Genomic DNA, 19,127 nt, shown 5'->3' on the forward strand with positions numbered 1-19,127 from the left:
TGTGGAGAATTTAACATTTATTAGTAAACTGTAACTATAAAATGAAAGGATGTTTTGCTGCCTCTTGCGGCAGCTGGAGTCGGAGAGAAATCAGTTTAATTTACTGAGCCGGCAACTTTTAAGGGGGAACATTAACTTGTGATATTGCAATGCTCCTGATCAAAGCCACCTTGTAAAGTCCGTTCATTTCCATCCAGGAATATTACTCAAAGCATGAGTTGACGACTTGAATCCATCAGCACACCTTAAATTACAACGTGACAACTTTGACCATTACTTTAGTTTTTATTGTCTCTCTTGGATGACACAGACTTTTAGTAATGAGTGGATATATATTCTAATCTGTTGCGGAGCGTCATTCCTGTGGGCTCCGGCAACACTAAACCCCTGAGCTTGCCTGAGAAGGACTAAATGCACAAACCTGCTGTTTCTAAATATCCCATGGAGAGAGACTCTCGCTGCAGCCTGTTTTGTTTTGTTCTGGAAATGTTGGCGTGCAGCCTCGTTCTGTGGATGATAAACGAGGTGCAGACTTCCTTCTGTGTCATAAGGAATTGCAGGGGTTGCTTGACGGAGCAGTGAGTGAGAACAACTCTACCCACATTTAAGGGAAACACTAGGGTCTAGGTACCATGTCTGAAGGATTACTTTTGGTTCCAAAGGGACCGTACTGAAAGTGTCTGGAGGAAACGGGAATTAACAGAGAACGCCAGCATCTCTACAGCTGATATCTTCAACAATCAGCAACTCACACCAAAAGAATCTAGACTGATAAATAACACTACAGGTAAGAGGAGAAATATGCATTTTTGATTTTGGTATGAACTGTCCTTCTAAAGCCTCTGAAGCTTACTTTCAAATCTCCTAAGCCAGTGAGCTTCATCAGGACTGTGTGGGTGAGGACTGGTCAGATTTGATTGACAGGTCGGGCAACATGAACAAACAACCTCTTGGCTGTCACTGCATTTTGATTCATGACATCACCTTGTTCTGAACAGAGCCCAGTCTACTTCAAACTGATAAGAAACTGAAAATCTCTCAAGTGAAATCACCAAAACTGTTCTGGCTTTGGCAGAAAATTATATGTTCATGTCAGATCCCATCACTAAGTTGATTAAAGTTTGAAAACAAGACCATTACTTACAATAGAGTATGCTTATAGTGCTGTACTATTGAACTTTAGTAACCTCAGTACTTCACCACTGCTGCCACATTTGCATCAGGGAATCCAGAAAGAAGGTATCATACTGGAAGAAAAAGCTGAAGTCAATGTGGGAAGGAAAGCGTCTGTCCCACAGGCTAAAAGCTGAAGTTGTGCAATGCGTGACAAAACTTCTCTGTCCTGCATGGAACATGAGGTCATTTTGAAAGCGGGGGGAAGGGGAAGCAATAATTACTCTTGCACAACTTAACTTCCGGCTGAAAAATGTAAGCATATATCCGCAGTCTATACTGTGTTTAACCGTCAGCTGGGCACAAAGCAATCTCAGACTGAACTCCAATGCTCTCCTTGCTGAGAAAACGTTTTCCTCCACCCCCTTTCCTTTTCAGGCTGGGAATACTGGGGAAAAGTTCAATGACCTCTCTCTCTCAGGCAACCAGCTGATTTTCATCCAAGGGGGAGAGGAATGAGTGGAATGCATTGATGTGTGGAAACAAACAACTGCACTGTGTGCCTGAGAGGCCTGATATGAGAAGGAGCGAACCTTGAGATAACCAAGTCGACTGAGAAGAACATGACTGCACTGCACAGCGGCATTATGTAATAAAATAACATTTAAATCCTTTACTGAGATAGATGAATGTAATTAAAGCCTATTCAAGCAGCTAAGGGCTGGGGTGGACACTACTTCATTCCTGGTCTTTTATCCTTTCTTTGGTCTGGGCTCAATGTGACTTGCAGAGACCTTGGAGACAGCTACGCTGAGCAGCGTGCTTTCAAAACGGCCGATTGTTTGAACTATCTGGAGCAGGTTGGCTCACTCGAAGCGGTGTGACCTTCCCTGTCTTGTATGCAGAGACCAAAGGGAAACAAGCACAGCCTACCTGATGAATGATAATAAGTTGCCTATTGTGACACTGAAGGTCTGGTGTGAAAATGTACGGAAAGCTAATAAGGCACACGTCAGTGTCATAATAGAGGAGGATTTTTTTTCCTCTTGGTATTTTCTCTCTGGAATAATCCATGGAAAATGTCATTAGTGGTATTCAGTGACTGCCTGAGTAGCCTTGATGCCGCTGTGCAGCAAATTTTAGAATATTCTGCCTCAAACTGAGACTTTAAAGGGACAGTTCACCTCAGAATTTAAAATACATATTTTACCTCTTACCTGTGGTGCTGTTTATCAGTCTAGATTATTTTGGTGTGAGTTGCCGAGTGTTGGAGCTATCAGCTGCAGAGATGTCTGCCTTCACTCAAATATGATGGCACTAGATGTCACTCGGCTTGTGGTGCTCAAAGCACCAAAAAATGCATGTTAAAAACTTAACAGCAGTGTCTCTTTCCAGAAATCATGACCCAGTTTATTTTCTGCCTGCTGAATTGCACCTCCTAACTATATCACAGCTCATAAGGAAGTGTGCATCCACTGCTAGCTCACTGCCACTAGCTAACGTTACAGCTCAGGCAAGGAGGACACCATTAATGCTTACGTCTTGCTCTGTCACAAGCATGATGCTTCTCAAGTAGAGATGAATAACCGGGTCAGGATTTCTGGTGAGAGACATCGCTGTTAAGATTTTATTTTTTGGCGCTTTGAGCACCACAAGCTGAGTGCCATCTGGTTCCATGAGGGCCCCGACATGCTAAGTGGACAGTCAGCCGATGGTCAATGTCATGAACGTCTGTCACCTTCGTTTGTGCAGTGTCTCCCACACTGTTGGCACCATTCCACCCGTTTTGGCTTTTCTCTGCCAATTCAGCGTGTTGAATTGGCAACAGAGACGGCGGAGCTTGTTGGGGAATGATAAATCTCTGACTGGCAGTTCAGCTCAGTGCACAAGAAGAGAAACGGAAGTGAGGAATTATTCAGGTTAGTTTTGGCTAGTGCACGGTAAAAATAATTTCTTCTTTCAGCATCAGGTTGTGTTGTTAATGTGCTAACTGGCTATTAGCATCTTGAATCCTTTTTTTAAATACAGACTACCGCCACCTGCTGGTGTGGAGAGTTATTTCCTCGCATGCAGGCCCAGAACTTATATGCTAGTTGGCCACTGGATGCAGTCTTTGTGGTGTGTTCAGGTGCAACTTTTTGGCCAAGACAAAGGTGATGTTATGTTGGTTTGGTGTATCTAGGCCTTTATATTCAATCGAAGGCAGACATCACTTTGCCAACACTTGGTAACAGACACCAACATACTCTAGATTGATAAAGAGCATGACGGGTAAAATGAAAATATGTATTTTTGTTTGGCGCTGAAATGTCCTTTTAATGCACACATACTGTAAATTAAGCTGAGGCTGTGGAAAAAGATGTTTTTTATTAGTATTTTGTGCTCTGTAATGCCCATGTGGGTGTTTCACGAGTACATTCCTTTACTTTCTAAGTCAGCAGATGGATCAGCTGAGAATCAGATGATTGTTGAGTCAGATGACTTTAACAGGCAACTTTATCCAAGTTTGCCCTATAAATTTCTATGGAGTGAGCTAATCTACTCCTACTTCTCCAACTTTTCAAACAGCGTGAGCTCCAATGAAATAAAGCCATTTGCTCAACTAGCTCCGGTGTACTTTGGTCTGTCAACCCGGGTGGCCTAATCGCACTTTCCATACCATCCGTAATTTGTTTTACAGCAATTACCTCAGTAGTTTCGACCTGGCTGCAGCACATGTGGCAGCAAGAAGGACTGGACTGCCTGTTTATAGCTTTATAAGCCTCCTCTCCTTGCTTGCCCTTCTATCTCTCCTCCTCCTCAACCCTGTTAGCCTCACCTCCTGATCAAAGCCACCTTGTGAAGTCCGTTCATTTCCATCCAGGAATATTTTTTAACCCAATGTCCTCCCTGGAGTGCAGGAATGTGGGCTCACTTTAATTCAAATCTGGAAACATTGAAGGTCAAGGGGTCTGAGTGCCTGTCCGGATAGATTGGGTGGTATCAGAAAATGAGTTTGCAAAGCTAGCTGATAATCAAAGGTCTTTTTTTTTTACCGCAGAAAATACATACTTATTGGGCTCATTCTTCTTTCATTTTTTACAGCTTTTTCACTACCAAGTGCTAATAAATGTGAAAGATAAATGAAGCACTTTATAAGTCAATTTGCAGAGTTGATTAAACTTCTGGTGGTTAGATTTGCCGACATGCGGCTCGTCTAGACATGTCACAGTTAACACTCCTCTATAAAGCAAAATGGCGCCTGACATAACTGAATCCAGGCATCATAAAAAATTTGCTCTGACACAAGATGACATGAGACGACTGCATCCTTAGAACATACACATGGAGCGTAACTGTATTGTCAAAGAAAATACCAAAAATGCTAAACAAAATACCTAAGAAGAAAAGGAATCAATGTCGGTTCTCCTGTTTTCAATTCTCCCTGTTTTCTTTGAAGTATCTGTCATTATTTGAAGTTGTAATGACAGCCAAACAACCAATTAAAGGCAGCGCAAATTCAGAGTAGACCCAGTGAAATTGATGTAATATAACGCCGTGGCAATACTGGGTAAGCCCCTGCCGGCGAGATATATCCCTGTCAGAAGTAGCATGCAGGAGTAGTCCTCTGAAAACAGCAGGGGTTATCTGTGACAGCAACAAAATGTCTGTTCGCTGCAGCACGCTGACAGAATTTGGTTGTAGGTTTGGGAGGACATCAAGAGTTCGGCATGGCGAGGAGTTTCATGAGCGCTGATCGCTGCCCTGAAACACTAGGTAGCACCAACGCTCCCTTGGCAAAGCTTTTATCTTCCAAATGTCAGGGGCGAATCGTTTTCTCTGCACTTCAAACTTAATCAGTCGCCATCAAAGGTGACTGCCAACAGGGTGGTGCTGTGTGAGCTTTACCAGGAGTGAGAGCTCTCGGTTGCGCACACACACACCGACTGAATGCCGTCAGCATAAAAGTGTTAAAACATCTCGCCAAGGTCTTTCCACAGAGACACTTTTTTCCTACAGCATGAATTTCAATAAATCAAGCTCATACATGATCTGACATTTACAGCCACTGGTTCACTGCGTTAATTGAGTCTTTGCTCAGAGATACCGACACAAACCGTCGGAAATGCTCAATCAATACCACGTAGTCAAAGTGATACCTGAGCAGTAGCTGACCTCACTCAGCGTCCACTGACACAGATCAGATTTCCTGAGGGCTATTCGCTCTGCTGCCAAAAATCACATTGGGGAGGGGGTGCAGAGAATTATTTACCCCAGACCTCCACGGATGAGGCAGAGAAATCTATTTACCATCATCTGGCTGTTGTCTTTTTTTTTTTTTTTTTTTTTTTTTTTGGAGGGCATGTACTCAGCATTTCAGAGAAGAGCCAATAATGGCATGTTGTTTCTTAATGGCTAGTGCTGTGGCTAGTTGCACCGGGAAATCCCAAAGGAGTTAGTGGTGGTGTGTGTGCGTGCACGCGTGTTTGTGTGTGTTGAGGCTGAATGGCACGACTAACAGGAAGCTAGGCACCCTGGGGCCATCTGCTCCCTGCCATGGCTCACATGTCACTGTGACAACACAGCATTATTGATTCACACTACCACATCCGCTTCTGTGTGTACACACTGATGTGCCACAGTATGTGTGTGTATGCATATGTGTGTGAGTGTGTACACAGCCATTTTGTGGACGGCAAATAATTGATTTGCACCAGTACATCCGCTTCTGTGTTTGCCTGCTTGTGTGCGCGTATGGACTCTATAAACCTTAAAGAATCAATTTGCCCAAATCACAAAAAATATATATATATATATATTTACCCCTGGTGTTGTCAGGTCAGGCAGATTTTTGTACGGTTAAAAAGCTGCAACAGTCCATATTTTTATTTTTATTTTGCCAATTGATCAAATGAGGTGAATGTCAAAGACGTCGCTTGTAGTGATTTGAATTAAACAGATTATCGCTGCAGTTTCTCTCAGCTGTACAGGGCATTTTAGCCTCTTTCAGCTCGTAATTTTTTGGTTTACAACCCGCAACTAACAACTATTTTTGTTTTTTCCCTGTCTCTCATGTGCATATTTTTTTTGGCTACAGCAGACAGCAAAGACAAAGTTAGCCACTAGCTAGTCTGGTGAACATAGTGTAGCAATTAGCAGCTAAAGAGACAGATATTTCCCTCTGGATGATGGAGACCACAACATCTTCAAATGAATGCTAATATTACCATGTGTCTCTACGTGTCCATCGAAGCGTTTTTTTTCCTGAGGCTTTGCAACAGGAGTGCCACATAGCAAGGACACGTGATGTGATTTGAATGTAGCTTTATTATTTTCATTAGCCACTAGAGGTCACTGTGACTGTAAGAAGTATGTGCTACTGGGACTCACACACAAGGGTTTCTGGGTAACGTAGTATGTGCGAATACGAGAGAGTTTGACTGTGCTAAAGTTCAATAAATGGTCGAATTGAAGAGCATGAGTCAGTGAACTTCATGACAGCACACAGCCTTTTGTACATGGGGCACCTGCTCTACCAGGTGAGCGAGTGGGTGCCCCATGCTCATCACTTTTTATCCAGCAGTTCAATCGCAGTGGAGGAAGGGCGGTACAAATACAACGAAGACCAACCAGCACATCTTACATGTACAAAAGCCGAAGAACAACAATACCTATGAAGAGAAAAATATGTTAAATACTGTTGAATATATATTAATATTTATGTTCCCTCACATGAATCCACACAGACCGCCGGGTCCGTCCACTCTCCCTACATGCTTCAGCCTTCCCTTCATCCTGATCAAGTGCTCTAGCTTGCGCCGATGTATTTAATTCCGCGGATATTCCGTATCATAGCAGACGTAACCAGTCCCCACTGAAAAAAAGTCTGCACTTCCAAAGCGCTTTCCAGTGCTCCAAGGTGGGTGTTTCTTAAGGAGCGCCTGCCATTTTCAGCTGGGAAGAGAAATGCTTTGGTGGACACTAGGCCCTAATGTGTAAATAGCCTGTAGGTGATGATATTTCAATGTTGCATTGACAGCTAGTTTCATCGCCCCCAAGTGGCCAAAGCAGCGGTAATTACTGCTCCAGAATATTTGCTGCTGAGTCTTCTGTCAAAAGCCCAATACAATGGAGGTGAATAAAAATGTATTTATCATCAGCATAAAAAAAACCCCTATGTTTCTTCCACAAACTTCTGTGTTTCTGGGTGAACTGACCCTTTATCAACTATTTAGGTTACGCTATACATGCAACAGGCTCTCTCTTTGTGCACAAGGAAGTCATTTATGATCCAGTCCCAGCTGCATTTCAATCAGTAGTGGCTATTGTTGCTCTAAAAATTAATTGAGAAGATCAAATCTCTTTTAAAAGCCTTTTGGGGGTTTGTCCCAGAAATATCTACAGTAGCCAGACAATGGGAGGAACCATTTAACCTTGCTCTATATTGATATGCTGTGCAGCTTGCAAGGGTGTGCCCAGTGGCAAAGTCAACTAGCGTCTCAGTAGGCTCCTCATTATCCAGCTCCCACCATGACAGGAAAGGTGGAAAACTCTTTTATCTGCCATCTCAAATGGTTCACTGGGACCTTTTTTTTTCCACGCAGATTGGCGGGGAAGTCTGTGATGAGAAGGCGACGATAACACAGAAGCCAACAGGGCAGGGATTTATGTGTAACATGACAATTAAAGGACCACACGGGAGCAGCGATGGTAACGCTTCTATATTTAGAGGCCTCTCACATGTCCCTGCATTTTTCAGGAATCTGGAACGTTACCTGACACTGAAAGCCAGGTCTCAGGGTATTACTGTGTTGTTTATGAAGGGATTGGGCACGTGTGCAGGTGCGTAAGTGAGTGTGTCTATCATGCGGGGGTAATGGATGGATAGAGGGAGAAAGAGGGTGAGACAAAAATGGAAAAAGTAGAGGTAATCTCTTGGCTGGAGCGCAGACCGCCTTTGGGGTTCTACTTGAGGGACATCCACTTAGTGTCCGAGTTTATCTGCACCATATATTATTCATCAGTGTGTGTTCTGACTGGGACAGTGGTGCTTTTAAACAGCCCAGGCACGTGTCCCTCATGAAACAGGAAAACAGCAGGTTGAGGTGATTACTGATTTGAACAAAACAATAAAAGAAAACACAATCATATGGCTGAATTCACAAACACCGATCTGTAGGCTCACGTGGCCCCAGAGGCGTACATAAGGACAATTTGCAAGAGACAAAATAAACACACATAAATAAACCACACACGTCAGCAGGCAAACCGCCTACAGTGGTTCCTGAATGAAGCATGCTCAGCTGACATGATCGTCCGACAACAAAATCGCCCACACCCTTCACCGGCCACTCAGGAAAGAAACACCCAGGTCGTCTCCATTATTTATTCACAGTCGCTGCTCCCCAGCAGACATTCCTCTGCCTCTCCTGAGGATGCCCAGAAATAAGCACACAGGACGGGGTGGAGGATCTCTGGGGAGAAGTGAGGTCGTGGAAATAGGCACAGCACTCACAAAGCACCAGAATTATATTCCAGGAATGTTAAAAAAAAAAAATCTGTGCTGTTGTTAACGTGATTTCCATTCACAACAAAGCTGCACATTTCTGCCGTGTGCGTGAAATGCTCGGCATGTGTGGAATGGTAAAGATGGCGTAAGCATAACATAAAAGAAAGGAGTGTCATGTCAAGCTGAAAAGAGATCAAACTCGATGTCTGACCTTAACGTTCCAGTCAAGAGTATCATAAAACATCCTTTGTTTGGGTGGCTTTTAGTTTGAGAGAGACAGTGTGTCTTCGTGATGCCAGCCTTTTCTGTAATTAAGACTGACAGCACGTCTACAGTTTGAGCATCGACTTTATTTTACTGTCGGGAAAATAAAAGAATTGCGGTTCAAATTTTGAATACAAAGCTGAATTATTCATCACACTGTATCCAGCCGCAACAAAATGTCTTATGTTTGTGTATTCTATGGAGAAAGGCTGTAGGCTGATAAGGCGACGCAGGCATTGGTGTAAGAAAATATGCTTTTAAAAAAAAAAAAAAAAAAAAAAAAATGGCCACACAAAGGTCTAAAATCTATCATTTTTTCTTCTGTGAATGCTGTAATGGAAAGATATGATACTAAAAAAATGTCTGGCAGCATCACATGTGGCATTCAGTGGCCACAGAACAGGCATTTATGCAGGCATGGACACAGATTGAGAAGTGATATCACTAATTCATGTCTTCATAGGAGCAGTCAGCGACTAGTTTTATATTCAGGCAGTGATTCAGATATCTCAGAGTAAAAACTGACCAAGGCAGTCACTTAATTGTCACTGCACCACCCAAAAAAGAAAGGGTTATTAAGCCAGCTTTCCAAAGTATTCCACACACGGGACTGAAGATTTGGAACAAAGGTCTTTGTGCTTTGAGCATCAGAGAGCCATACAGCAGAGGGACTCGAGATCTCTCCAGGCCTGTTCCTGAAAGAAAGTGTGCATGTCAGACTAATTCAGAGAGTTACAGCCCAGAGCTGCCTGCGTCTGTAGGAAATGTTTCTGAGATTACAGTTGCCGGGCTGATGGGTGTAAACACAGTGGCAGATGGCGAGCGACTGCGCAGCAAAAGGGGTACAGTACGGGGGAAAATCTTGGCTTGCTCCTCTCCACACTGAGCTCTTTTGTGGTGTACGGTCTCCACTACGGAGCTGAGAGTCCACATCAAGACATACCCAGAACTCAGCATTGGCTACAGACATTTTCTGCTTCTCCAGCAGTGAAATTATGTTGTTATTTCTCTGTTCTGAAATGATGCGTGGGAGGGAAAAGCCCCTAAATGCTATTTGCATGAGTAATTGTTTATTCCTCTGTCTGATTGCTAGAAACAAAAAAGCAGGGTTCGTCCCGCACTCTAATTTTGTGGGGCCAGACTGATAAACAACTACAAATTAACAGATGGAGAAAGGAAACAACTGGCTGTGACAGCACGCAGAGTGAAAAGAGAAGATTTCTGGCTCGGAACGGATGCATCAATCATGACTTATAGAGCTCATTACACTGTAAAAGCATGTCTCCTCAAACATGGCTTTGTTTTTGTTAGGAGAACAGCTCACAGCCAGGGGAAACAGAGCCATGAAGACTTCCTGAACGTTGCCATGGTTGGTATTGACTTGTGTTTAACAGATTGAAGTTGCATCCAGGAGACACAAATTGGATGTAAGTGAGATCTCATCGGGATTTTTTCTTCCTTTTCCTGTGAGTAGTTGCATGTGCCTCCTTTGTGAGTGAGTTTGTTTGGGTTTTTTTCCTCCCCTACTCTGCTGACATGTCACCTATATGGAGATTAATGACTTCCTCGCTGTCCCAGATTCACTTGGCCTCAACGAGAGAGGAGTGGGGCGCAGCCAGATGCCCGTAACACCGTAGCAACACGCAGGTCCCACCCGTCGACTAGCAGATTGTGCTCAGGGAATCCCCCACAGGATGGACCCAACCCTAGCCAACTTATATTGTCTTCTCCTCACACATACACACGCACACACACACACACACACACACACACACACACACACACACACACACACACCTGTGACACACACAGAGAAATAGGCCACCCGGTTCACAGCATTCCTCAGACACCTGATCCTGCTGTTTGAGACTTCAAAAAAGGTTTCCAGGTGATTTAACTCTGTCTCGTCTACTATGGGTAAAAAAGACACACCCACAGCCATGCTAACTATAAAGGGCTAAAAGCTAATAACAGCATGCTGACATGATCACAATAGCAATGCTAACATGATGTTTAGCAAGTATGTTTGCCATCTTAGTGTAGGCTTACTGACATTTACCAAACAGGAGTAAAAATGACACCTGATGCTGATGGGGATGTTGTTAGTTTTGCAGATATTTGGCCATAAAAGTTTTACCTGAATCTGAAGCCAAGTTACCAAAAGAAAATGTTGACAAGGTACATTTCTGCAAACCATGAATATATTACATTTGCATATTTCATCAACGTTTCTTAAAATGAAGTAGTATAGGAGCTGACTTTATCATGAGGAGGTGGAGGGGATGGTGGATGGCGTATCACCTAGGTGAGATGCCCGCCAAGCTGCAGACCACTATTCAAGACCAACAAACAACAAAACCAGTTGTGATTTAGCCTGAAACTGCTGTGTTTCTAGTGTATTTGAGGCACCAAATGTGGGTGTTTTGTAGCACCCTCCCACTGTGTTTCTAGCTGCTTTTTGGGCACCAAATATGGGTGTTTTGTAGCAACCTGCCATTGTGTTCCTTGCAGCTTTTTAGGCACCAAATGTGAGTGTTTTGTAGCAACTCGTCAATGTGTTCCTGGCTGCTTTTAGGCAACAAATGTGGGTGTTTTGTAGCAACCCACCTTTATGTTCCTAGCCGCTTTTTAGGCACCAAACAGGGATGTTTTGTAGCAACCCACCACTGTGCCAAATGTGGGTGTTTTGTAGCGACTTGACACTGTGTTTCTAGCTGCTTTTTAGGCACCAAACGGGGATGTTTTGTAGCAACCCGCCACTGTGTTCCTAGCTGCTTTTTAGGAGCCAAATGTGTATGTTTTGTAGCAACCCACCACTGTGTTCCTAGCTGCTTTTTAGGGACCAAACAGGGATGTTGTGTAGCAACTCGCCACTGTGTTCCTAGCTGCTTTTAGGCAACAAATGTGGGTGTTTTGTAGCAACCCGCCATTGTGTTCTTAGCTGCTTTTTAGGCACCAAACGGGGATGTTTTGTAGCAACCCACCACTGTGTTCCTAGCTACTTTTTAGGGACCAAACGGGGATGTTGTGTAGCAACCCGCCATTGTGTTCTTAGCTGCTTTTTGGGCACCAAATGTGTATGTTTTGTAGCAACCCACCACTGTGTTCTTTGCTCCTTTTTAGGTACCAAATGTGGGTGTTTTTTGGCAACTCGGCACTGTGTTCCTAGCTGCTTTTTAGGCACCAAACATGGATGTTTTGTAGCAACCTGCCACTGTGTTCTTAGCTGCTTTAGGCACCCAATGTGGGTGTTTTGTAGCAACCTGCCACTGTGTTCCTAGCTGCTTTTAGGCACCCACCGTGGGTGTTTTGTAGCCACCTGTCTGTTTTTCCAGTGGAGGTAGTGGCTAAAAATGCGGTTATTTTTTTAACAAAGACATTGTGGCTTTTCCAGCTGGGATTGTGCCCCAAAACAGGATATTTTAAGCCTAAACATAATCTTTTCCTCGCCATGACCAAGTGGTTTTTGTGCCAACCTAATCACATGTTAACCCCAGCGATGTTGAAACACTAAGTGTCAACATATCAGCTACATAATAACGTGCAAATGTGAAGTATCCGTAGTTTTGCAGAAGCGTACAATGCCAACATTTTTTATGGCAACAGGCTTGGATGCTGCCGCTAGATGAAGTAAGATTAATCCTCTGGGGACTGTGAAAGTGTCTGTACACAGTTTCATGGCCATCAATCCAGTAGTTGTTCAGATGTGTCATGTTGGACCAAATAAATTAATTTCTCAACACCATGTCTGAAGCTGTTCTGTTATCCTTCCAAAGTTGTGAAACCCCTGTTTTCCTCTCAGAACACATTTTGGCATTTCGCTCCATGCCGCCCCCTCAGGCAGTCAAATGTCTGAGGTCAAGCATGTAATTTCAGAAGTGGGACGCCGTCCGCCACTTTGTTCAATCACTTGGTATTTACTGCGAGGACCTGTAAATAAACACAGGTGCACCACGTGTTTGTGAGGCTGCAGCCTAAATGCAATCGTCCCCTGATGAGTGCAATTTCTGCCACCACAAAGGCTGCATTTATACAGGTGGAGAAAAGTGAGTGCAGAGGACAATGAAAGGACAGTGTTTTACATCCCGGAGTGTGGGAAGTAATCAGTACAGAATGCGAGCCTATTTCACCCTCAGCTGGGTTTTTGCAAATACAGTAACTGCTTTGTTATGTCTAAAGGGCAGATAGTTTTGTTTGACTAAAGGTGTATTTGACTCACCGGTGATGCCTAGACTCAACAGTGATTAGTGGGCACTCCTATTCTGGGCTCAAATTGTCTCAAAAAACAACAGGAAACAGAGGGTGGCTGATAGAAAGCTGTTTCCACACCATTCTCACATGTCAAAATGTCAGTAATAGGTTGATTAGCCCCCACCTATATTTTAAGAGTGGTGGAAAAACACAAGACTAACCTCTTACATACAATAACACAAAGGGCAGTGTGAGTGACTATAAGCACAACCTGTCTAAACTGTCTAAATGCACATGTTTATCCTGCGTCTTCATTGTTAGGTCAAAGCTGTGTAAACCCAATTAAGAAAAAAATGATACACTTGTTACGGCCTGTGCCCTCACAGAGCCAAAGGCACCATCACCTGGCAGATGGTGGATAAAATTAACAAAATGTTTTTGACCCAGATGTGTGACCCCTAAACGGATGGGAGCCCACAGCAAAGTCCAAGATGAGCAGATTAGACGTAAAATATGTAGCACATTTGGTTCATCACAAAAAGCTTTCATGCTAAAACAGATTGGTTTCCAGATTACGTCCAAACAAAAGCAGCCATTGTCGGGCCGTAGCCCCCATCGAGGACACTGAGGTCATGTCCTCCGTTTTTCTGGGAATTTGTTTTAGCGGCTAGGGGGGGTTTACGTCCTACAATTAAAAATGTAAACATTATGGGGATCTATTGGCTGATTCTACTATATTTAGACACAATATATTTGATTTTGAGTACTCAAAGGCCCTGTTTACATCTATATAGCTATTTATAAAAAGAATATTTTCCTCTAAGTTTTGGCCACTCGTCCACACACTAACAGGTGTAGATGTTTTTAAAACTCGCTTAAAACTTGCTGTATAGACATGTAAAATGGAGTGTTTGGGGAAAGATGACATAATCTCCTCAATTCATGCATACCCATTGTTTCTTTTTATTTCTCTGCAATGAGCATATCCGAACGAATGGAGGCGTCTGCTGCGTCCAGTGTTATTTGCTCCACCCTAGCGTCAGCGAAAAGTCCACCAGAAATTACAGTTTTGCATCAGTTGTCGAACCAGGAGAAGGTGGGACAATTTTGAGAGTGACTGTTATCAGTGAGGTACAGAAGGAACACTTGAGCATGTTCAGAGCATAACTTGTATTTTTCTTTCTTGAGCTCCTTCATCCTGTTATCCAAGGGTGAGACCTCAAGTCGGTGTTTTATAAGAGGTAACATTAGCCTGTGCATTGGTTAAAACACATTCTCACTCTGACCTCGTTACATATCGATGTTTGGCCATGGACCTTCCACATCCAGATATGACGTGAAAGGTACTCTGGGATGCCGTGTCAAGTTCTGCCTGTTACATGCATTGTCTTCTTTCAAAATACACTTCTGTTTTCACAGGAAATTTACTGTTTACATACAGTCTCTTTCAAAATAAATGCACTACGTCGGTACAACACTGAATTTACGTTCCCCCCCCTCAATAACTCACGCACATGGTTGGGTTTAGGCAACTAAAACACGTGGTTAGGTTTAGGAAAAAAAGAACAGGGTTTGGCTTTATAATCTTACGGGATGCAAACACCGCTCTCCTGGGTTAAAGTCAGTGTTTGCTGGACCCAGGTAACACCATACTCTGACTTTCGCTGCTTTAACTTTCGTTCCTGATGCTGCTAAGCGCCATTAAACTATAAATGTGACCAACGGCGTATCATGGTAACGTTAAAGGACAGCTTTTTTCATCAGTGTCTGACGCCGCAAGTTACGGACCAAGCGCAGGATTTCGACAACTTCAGAGTGAGGCTGGGTTGGTACATTACCTTTGCGACGAGGGAAGACTGCAGAAGACAGTTACCGCCAGAAAGCGTTTGGAGTATTCTGGGGTCCTACTGTGTACGGAGATATTTTGTAAAACGGAGGTCGTGTAGACATTTTTTTTTTCTAACTGAGGTGGAAAATATCCATTTTAAGAAAATGGAATTTTCTACTTTCAGACGAGACGAGAATTTCATTCCTGGCAATACAGAGATGGTTTTGAATCTGCATTTAGAACTCAATATGTGGAATAAATTCTAATAATAAACAAAAATGAAATCCAAATAATTAAAACACATGATCTCAGTATCTCTAAAGTCGTGGCTACAGCCCTGAGACCGCTCAGAGGAAATGTCTGATAAGAAATCTTCGCAACTTGGGGTGTGTATGCATAATTCAGAAAGACATTAGAACAAAAACAACAAACTTAAAGCTGCCAAAGAAACATCCCAGACTCCTCAGTATATAAGAGCAGCTACAAACAACACGGGGAAACAACCTTTTTGGCACATGCTGAATGATACAGTGACTTTTCTATATTTCACACACGCCCAGTCAATAGAAAAGGAGAAGCTGAATTTTACAAAGCCAAACTAGAGCACAGACAAAGCTCCGTGTCTGCAGTGTCGGTTATTAAATGTCAGGTAATAACTGAAAAACACACCTCAGGAAATCCCCCACCTGACAGGCATTCAAATGATTATATAAATCAACATCGGTATCTGTTAGACTCTTATCTGCCTATGATGAAAACATTCCAGGTACAAACTCATAAGCTCCAACACTAATATATTCTGTATTAAATTGATTTAGAGCCTAGTTTGAGCCAAAATAATTTCTCCTCAGTGCTGAGAGCAGAAATCCATCAAAATGACCCAAAGTGGAAACATACGCTTTTAAATAATCCCGAATAATCCTTTGGATTAAAAGACTCTACTCTCTGTATCTCCGGTGGATGCAGAGCTGCAGAGACACAGTCATCTCCGCCCAGCTGGAAAACACAGACAATGATGACCTACATTATCACACAGTGGGCACAGGCTCCAGAGACCCCGAGCAGGCATCTCGGCAGCCCAGCCTGTGCCGGCTTCAAGGCACAGGTCTAAAAAAGCAGACAAAAGAGTTCCAACCTAGATGCACAGAAGACCGTGTGTTAAACACAGCGGCTGCAGATTATGTGATTATGTGTTCCTGGAGGGGCCCTCCCTCTGTTGCATGCCTTTGATATGTGGCACAACCTGCCACCTCCGGGGGCAAGGCAGACTCAAGGGGAATGTTAAATGGTCCTTCCCTTTGAGATGAAATGTTCAATATGAATCATTGATGATGCCCCCCAAATTCTGATACCCTCCGGCTAAGATAACCAAGCAGCACAAATGTTATGCTCTCATTAAGAGCACCTCTGCTGATTAGAGGCTAATTCGTGGCAGATTGGTGTAATAGCTGTTGAGGAGGCTGCTGTGCTCTGCTGTGATATGAAACTCTTGTCATTTCTCTATGAATGTGTATAGGCAGGTAAAGGTGGAGTGTAGATGCCGCTGCTTGTTAGTACCTGGAGTTTATGTGTCATACAGAGGTGCAGAAAATAACCCTGATAGCTGAGCTCTGTCCAGCCATGCCCAGAGGCCTAAACAAATTAATTCAATAGTTTTCTGCTTGCTGACATGTGTCTGGCCTCCTCCCTGCTGCTGCAGCCATGACCTAACACATCACATCACAGCAGCACTGGAGCACTTTGCAGCATAAAGCTTTATATGCAATTAAATGTTGAAGTTGTCATTGAGTTATTTTAATGTGATGAATTAAATGCCGTTTTAAAAGCTCCAGTTTCTACCACGTTATCCCCTGTGCTCCATGACAGCTGCGTGGCTGCCACTGGCTCTCCTGCTCACAGGGCGGGATTTATATAGAGCGTCGGGAGGTGTGACAGAGCACGTGGTCTGATTGGTTAAGCAAGTTTAACAGCCACTACGAGCATCCAATCAGAGCTCATAAATCAGGTCGTCCATAACGTCCGTGGTGTGGTGCGTAATAGGCACATTTTGAGAAATAGATTTTTATTAATTAGCCACAGCTGTAGTTTCCATATTCTATTAGGTCATATCAGTGTTTTGATCTCAGTTACACATTAATACAGTGAGTGAATTTATTGATTGAGACATTTTCAAGCAGAGCAAAAGAGGACTTTTGCGCCCCCGTGGCACACAACTGCAAAGCGCTCAACTACACGGAATCAGACCTACCCATCCCCCGTTATCTTGTATCCAGCTGTTCAGAGGTCCATTTAAATACTCCGTCATCCACTCCGCGATGTTGTCCACCTGCGATGTCATGTCCTCCTTGCCGGCGCACTCCACGCACACCGTGCCCCCGAACTCGAAGAAAGCGATAATCCGGCCCCAGTTCACCCCGTCCCGGAACAGTTCGTCTATCACCTCGGCGAATCTCCGCTGCGCCGTGGTGGAGGTGAGATACAGCTGGCGCGACATCTCCGTGAAGTCCGGCTGGTACAGTCTTTCAAGTTCGTCCCCAGCCTCGCGGAGGACTCTGTGGATGGCGGCGGACGGGTCGGACTGGGGGTGCCGTTTGCAGAGGTGGGGGATGCTCTCGCTGTCAGGCCCGGTGCTGGCTTCACGGCACCGGCGCACCAAAGTCGGCGGGGGGACAACTATCGACCCATTATTAGCAGCATCTTCATCCCGGACATCATCAAACCCAAACACGTAGCCGCGTTTGGAGAGTTTATGGCAGATATACTTTTCCACAATGTTGCGATTACACTCGTTCGCCATCCCGGCTTAATTTGGCACTTACTGTATTTAAACAGAGGCTGTCCTAAATTAAATACATTATGATCGAATTTGTGCGCTGCTCAATGCACAGCACGGGCTCATCCAAAACTCGACTGTAATCGAATACAAGCAATGCAACGAGTAATCCCACACAGGGAGCAAATGCTTCGCGAGTTGAAGAAAATCCCTCAATCAAAACTGCGCACAGAAAAACGTTTCAAAAGTCCAAAAATACTGAGTCCGTGTCAGCAGCAGTCTTCATTTCCCGAATCCTCAGAGGGACGCTGGCGACCTTCTCTTTGCATTGAAATCCAATATGCGGAAGAGGTTGGAGTAATGTTGATCTATTCCTGTGCACATCACCCAGACGTGCGAATAAAATCATGAATGAGGGCCAAAGTTGTACGCGCCCGAAGGGGCTTCAGACGCCGCCAACTATTTTAGCAGCGTTTACGCACAACCAGGCGCGGGACTGTGAGCCAGACAAGGTCGGACTGAGTCCTCTTCCACGATTGCTCCTCATATCCTCCTCAGCAGCTCCCTGCCCACCGCCAGTGCTGCTGGTGAGGTATTCCTGACGTCAGCTACGCAAAGTAATTCCTTTGGCTGCGCTCGGAGACTCCAAGTGCACAGGAAGAACTGCACTAAAAATCATTAATGGCCCCTATTCTGGTGATTGCATGTTTAAACAATCAATTTTACGACTGGAATCCGCTCAAACTTCACTCGGAGATACACACAGAGAGCATTCCTTTGGTTGCTCACAAAAACACGTGCAAGAAAAAGCTCTTAGAGGATCCTGGTTAATTCATAAGGACCGTGGTATCTGCTGAGGGGCTGCTTTGATGTGGTCCAGCCACCCCCTTGTGGATGGAGATCCAACCCTGCAGTACAAAATTCATGTACTTGTACACATCATCCCTGTGTTCTTTTGATTCCCTATCTAGTCTCGTCTCTATCTGTCCTGCATGTCTTCTAGTCTCTGATGGGACAAACAAAACATCTAAAATCCTGTCTCTGCTTTGGAAAGTTTGCTCATGGAAGATTAAAATCTCATCCCAAATTCCCCAACATCAGACTTCTGAGAGACCAACCCACTCATGCTGAAATGAGACTAAATGAAGTAGGAAATGGTTGTGACAAAGCATGACATTAAGAGCAGTTTCAAAATGAGACAAGATGACATACAAACACCCAAGGGTGTAAGTTTCATTTCAGCGTTTGGGAGATGGGAGCACATATGTCCTGCGCAAGGAAGTTTTGAGCGTCAGACACTTCATTTCCTGGATTTTTATGCTCCAATTTATGGTGGAAATTAAGAATATGAGGGTGATATGGCCCTCAAATAATAAAAGGATATTAAAGAGGATTTTTGTGCTAATACTAAAAGAATTTAAAAATATTTTGTTATTAATTTCAAGAACATGCAATTGAAAAAAATAAGT

At 43.8% G+C, this 19,127-nt stretch overlaps 1 protein-coding gene across 1 annotated transcript in view; it reads right to left on the reverse strand.

Annotated features, from left to right (window-relative positions):
* bcl2b (BCL2 apoptosis regulator b) overlaps window positions 1–18,223 on the reverse strand; it is a 37,272-nt gene extending 19,049 nt beyond the window's left edge. The window contains exon 1 of the mRNA XM_049597882.1: window positions 17,134–18,223. Within this exon, the coding sequence (XP_049453839.1) occupies window positions 17,134–17,682 (549 nt within the window). The 5' untranslated portion in view covers window positions 17,683–18,223. The remainder of the gene's footprint in view (window positions 1–17,133) is intronic.
* Window positions 18,224–19,127: the final 904 nt, after the last annotated feature.

This window comes from Epinephelus fuscoguttatus, linkage group LG15 (assembly GCF_011397635.1).
Source record: "Epinephelus fuscoguttatus linkage group LG15, E.fuscoguttatus.final_Chr_v1".
NCBI lineage: Eukaryota > Metazoa > Chordata > Actinopteri > Perciformes > Serranidae > Epinephelus > Epinephelus fuscoguttatus.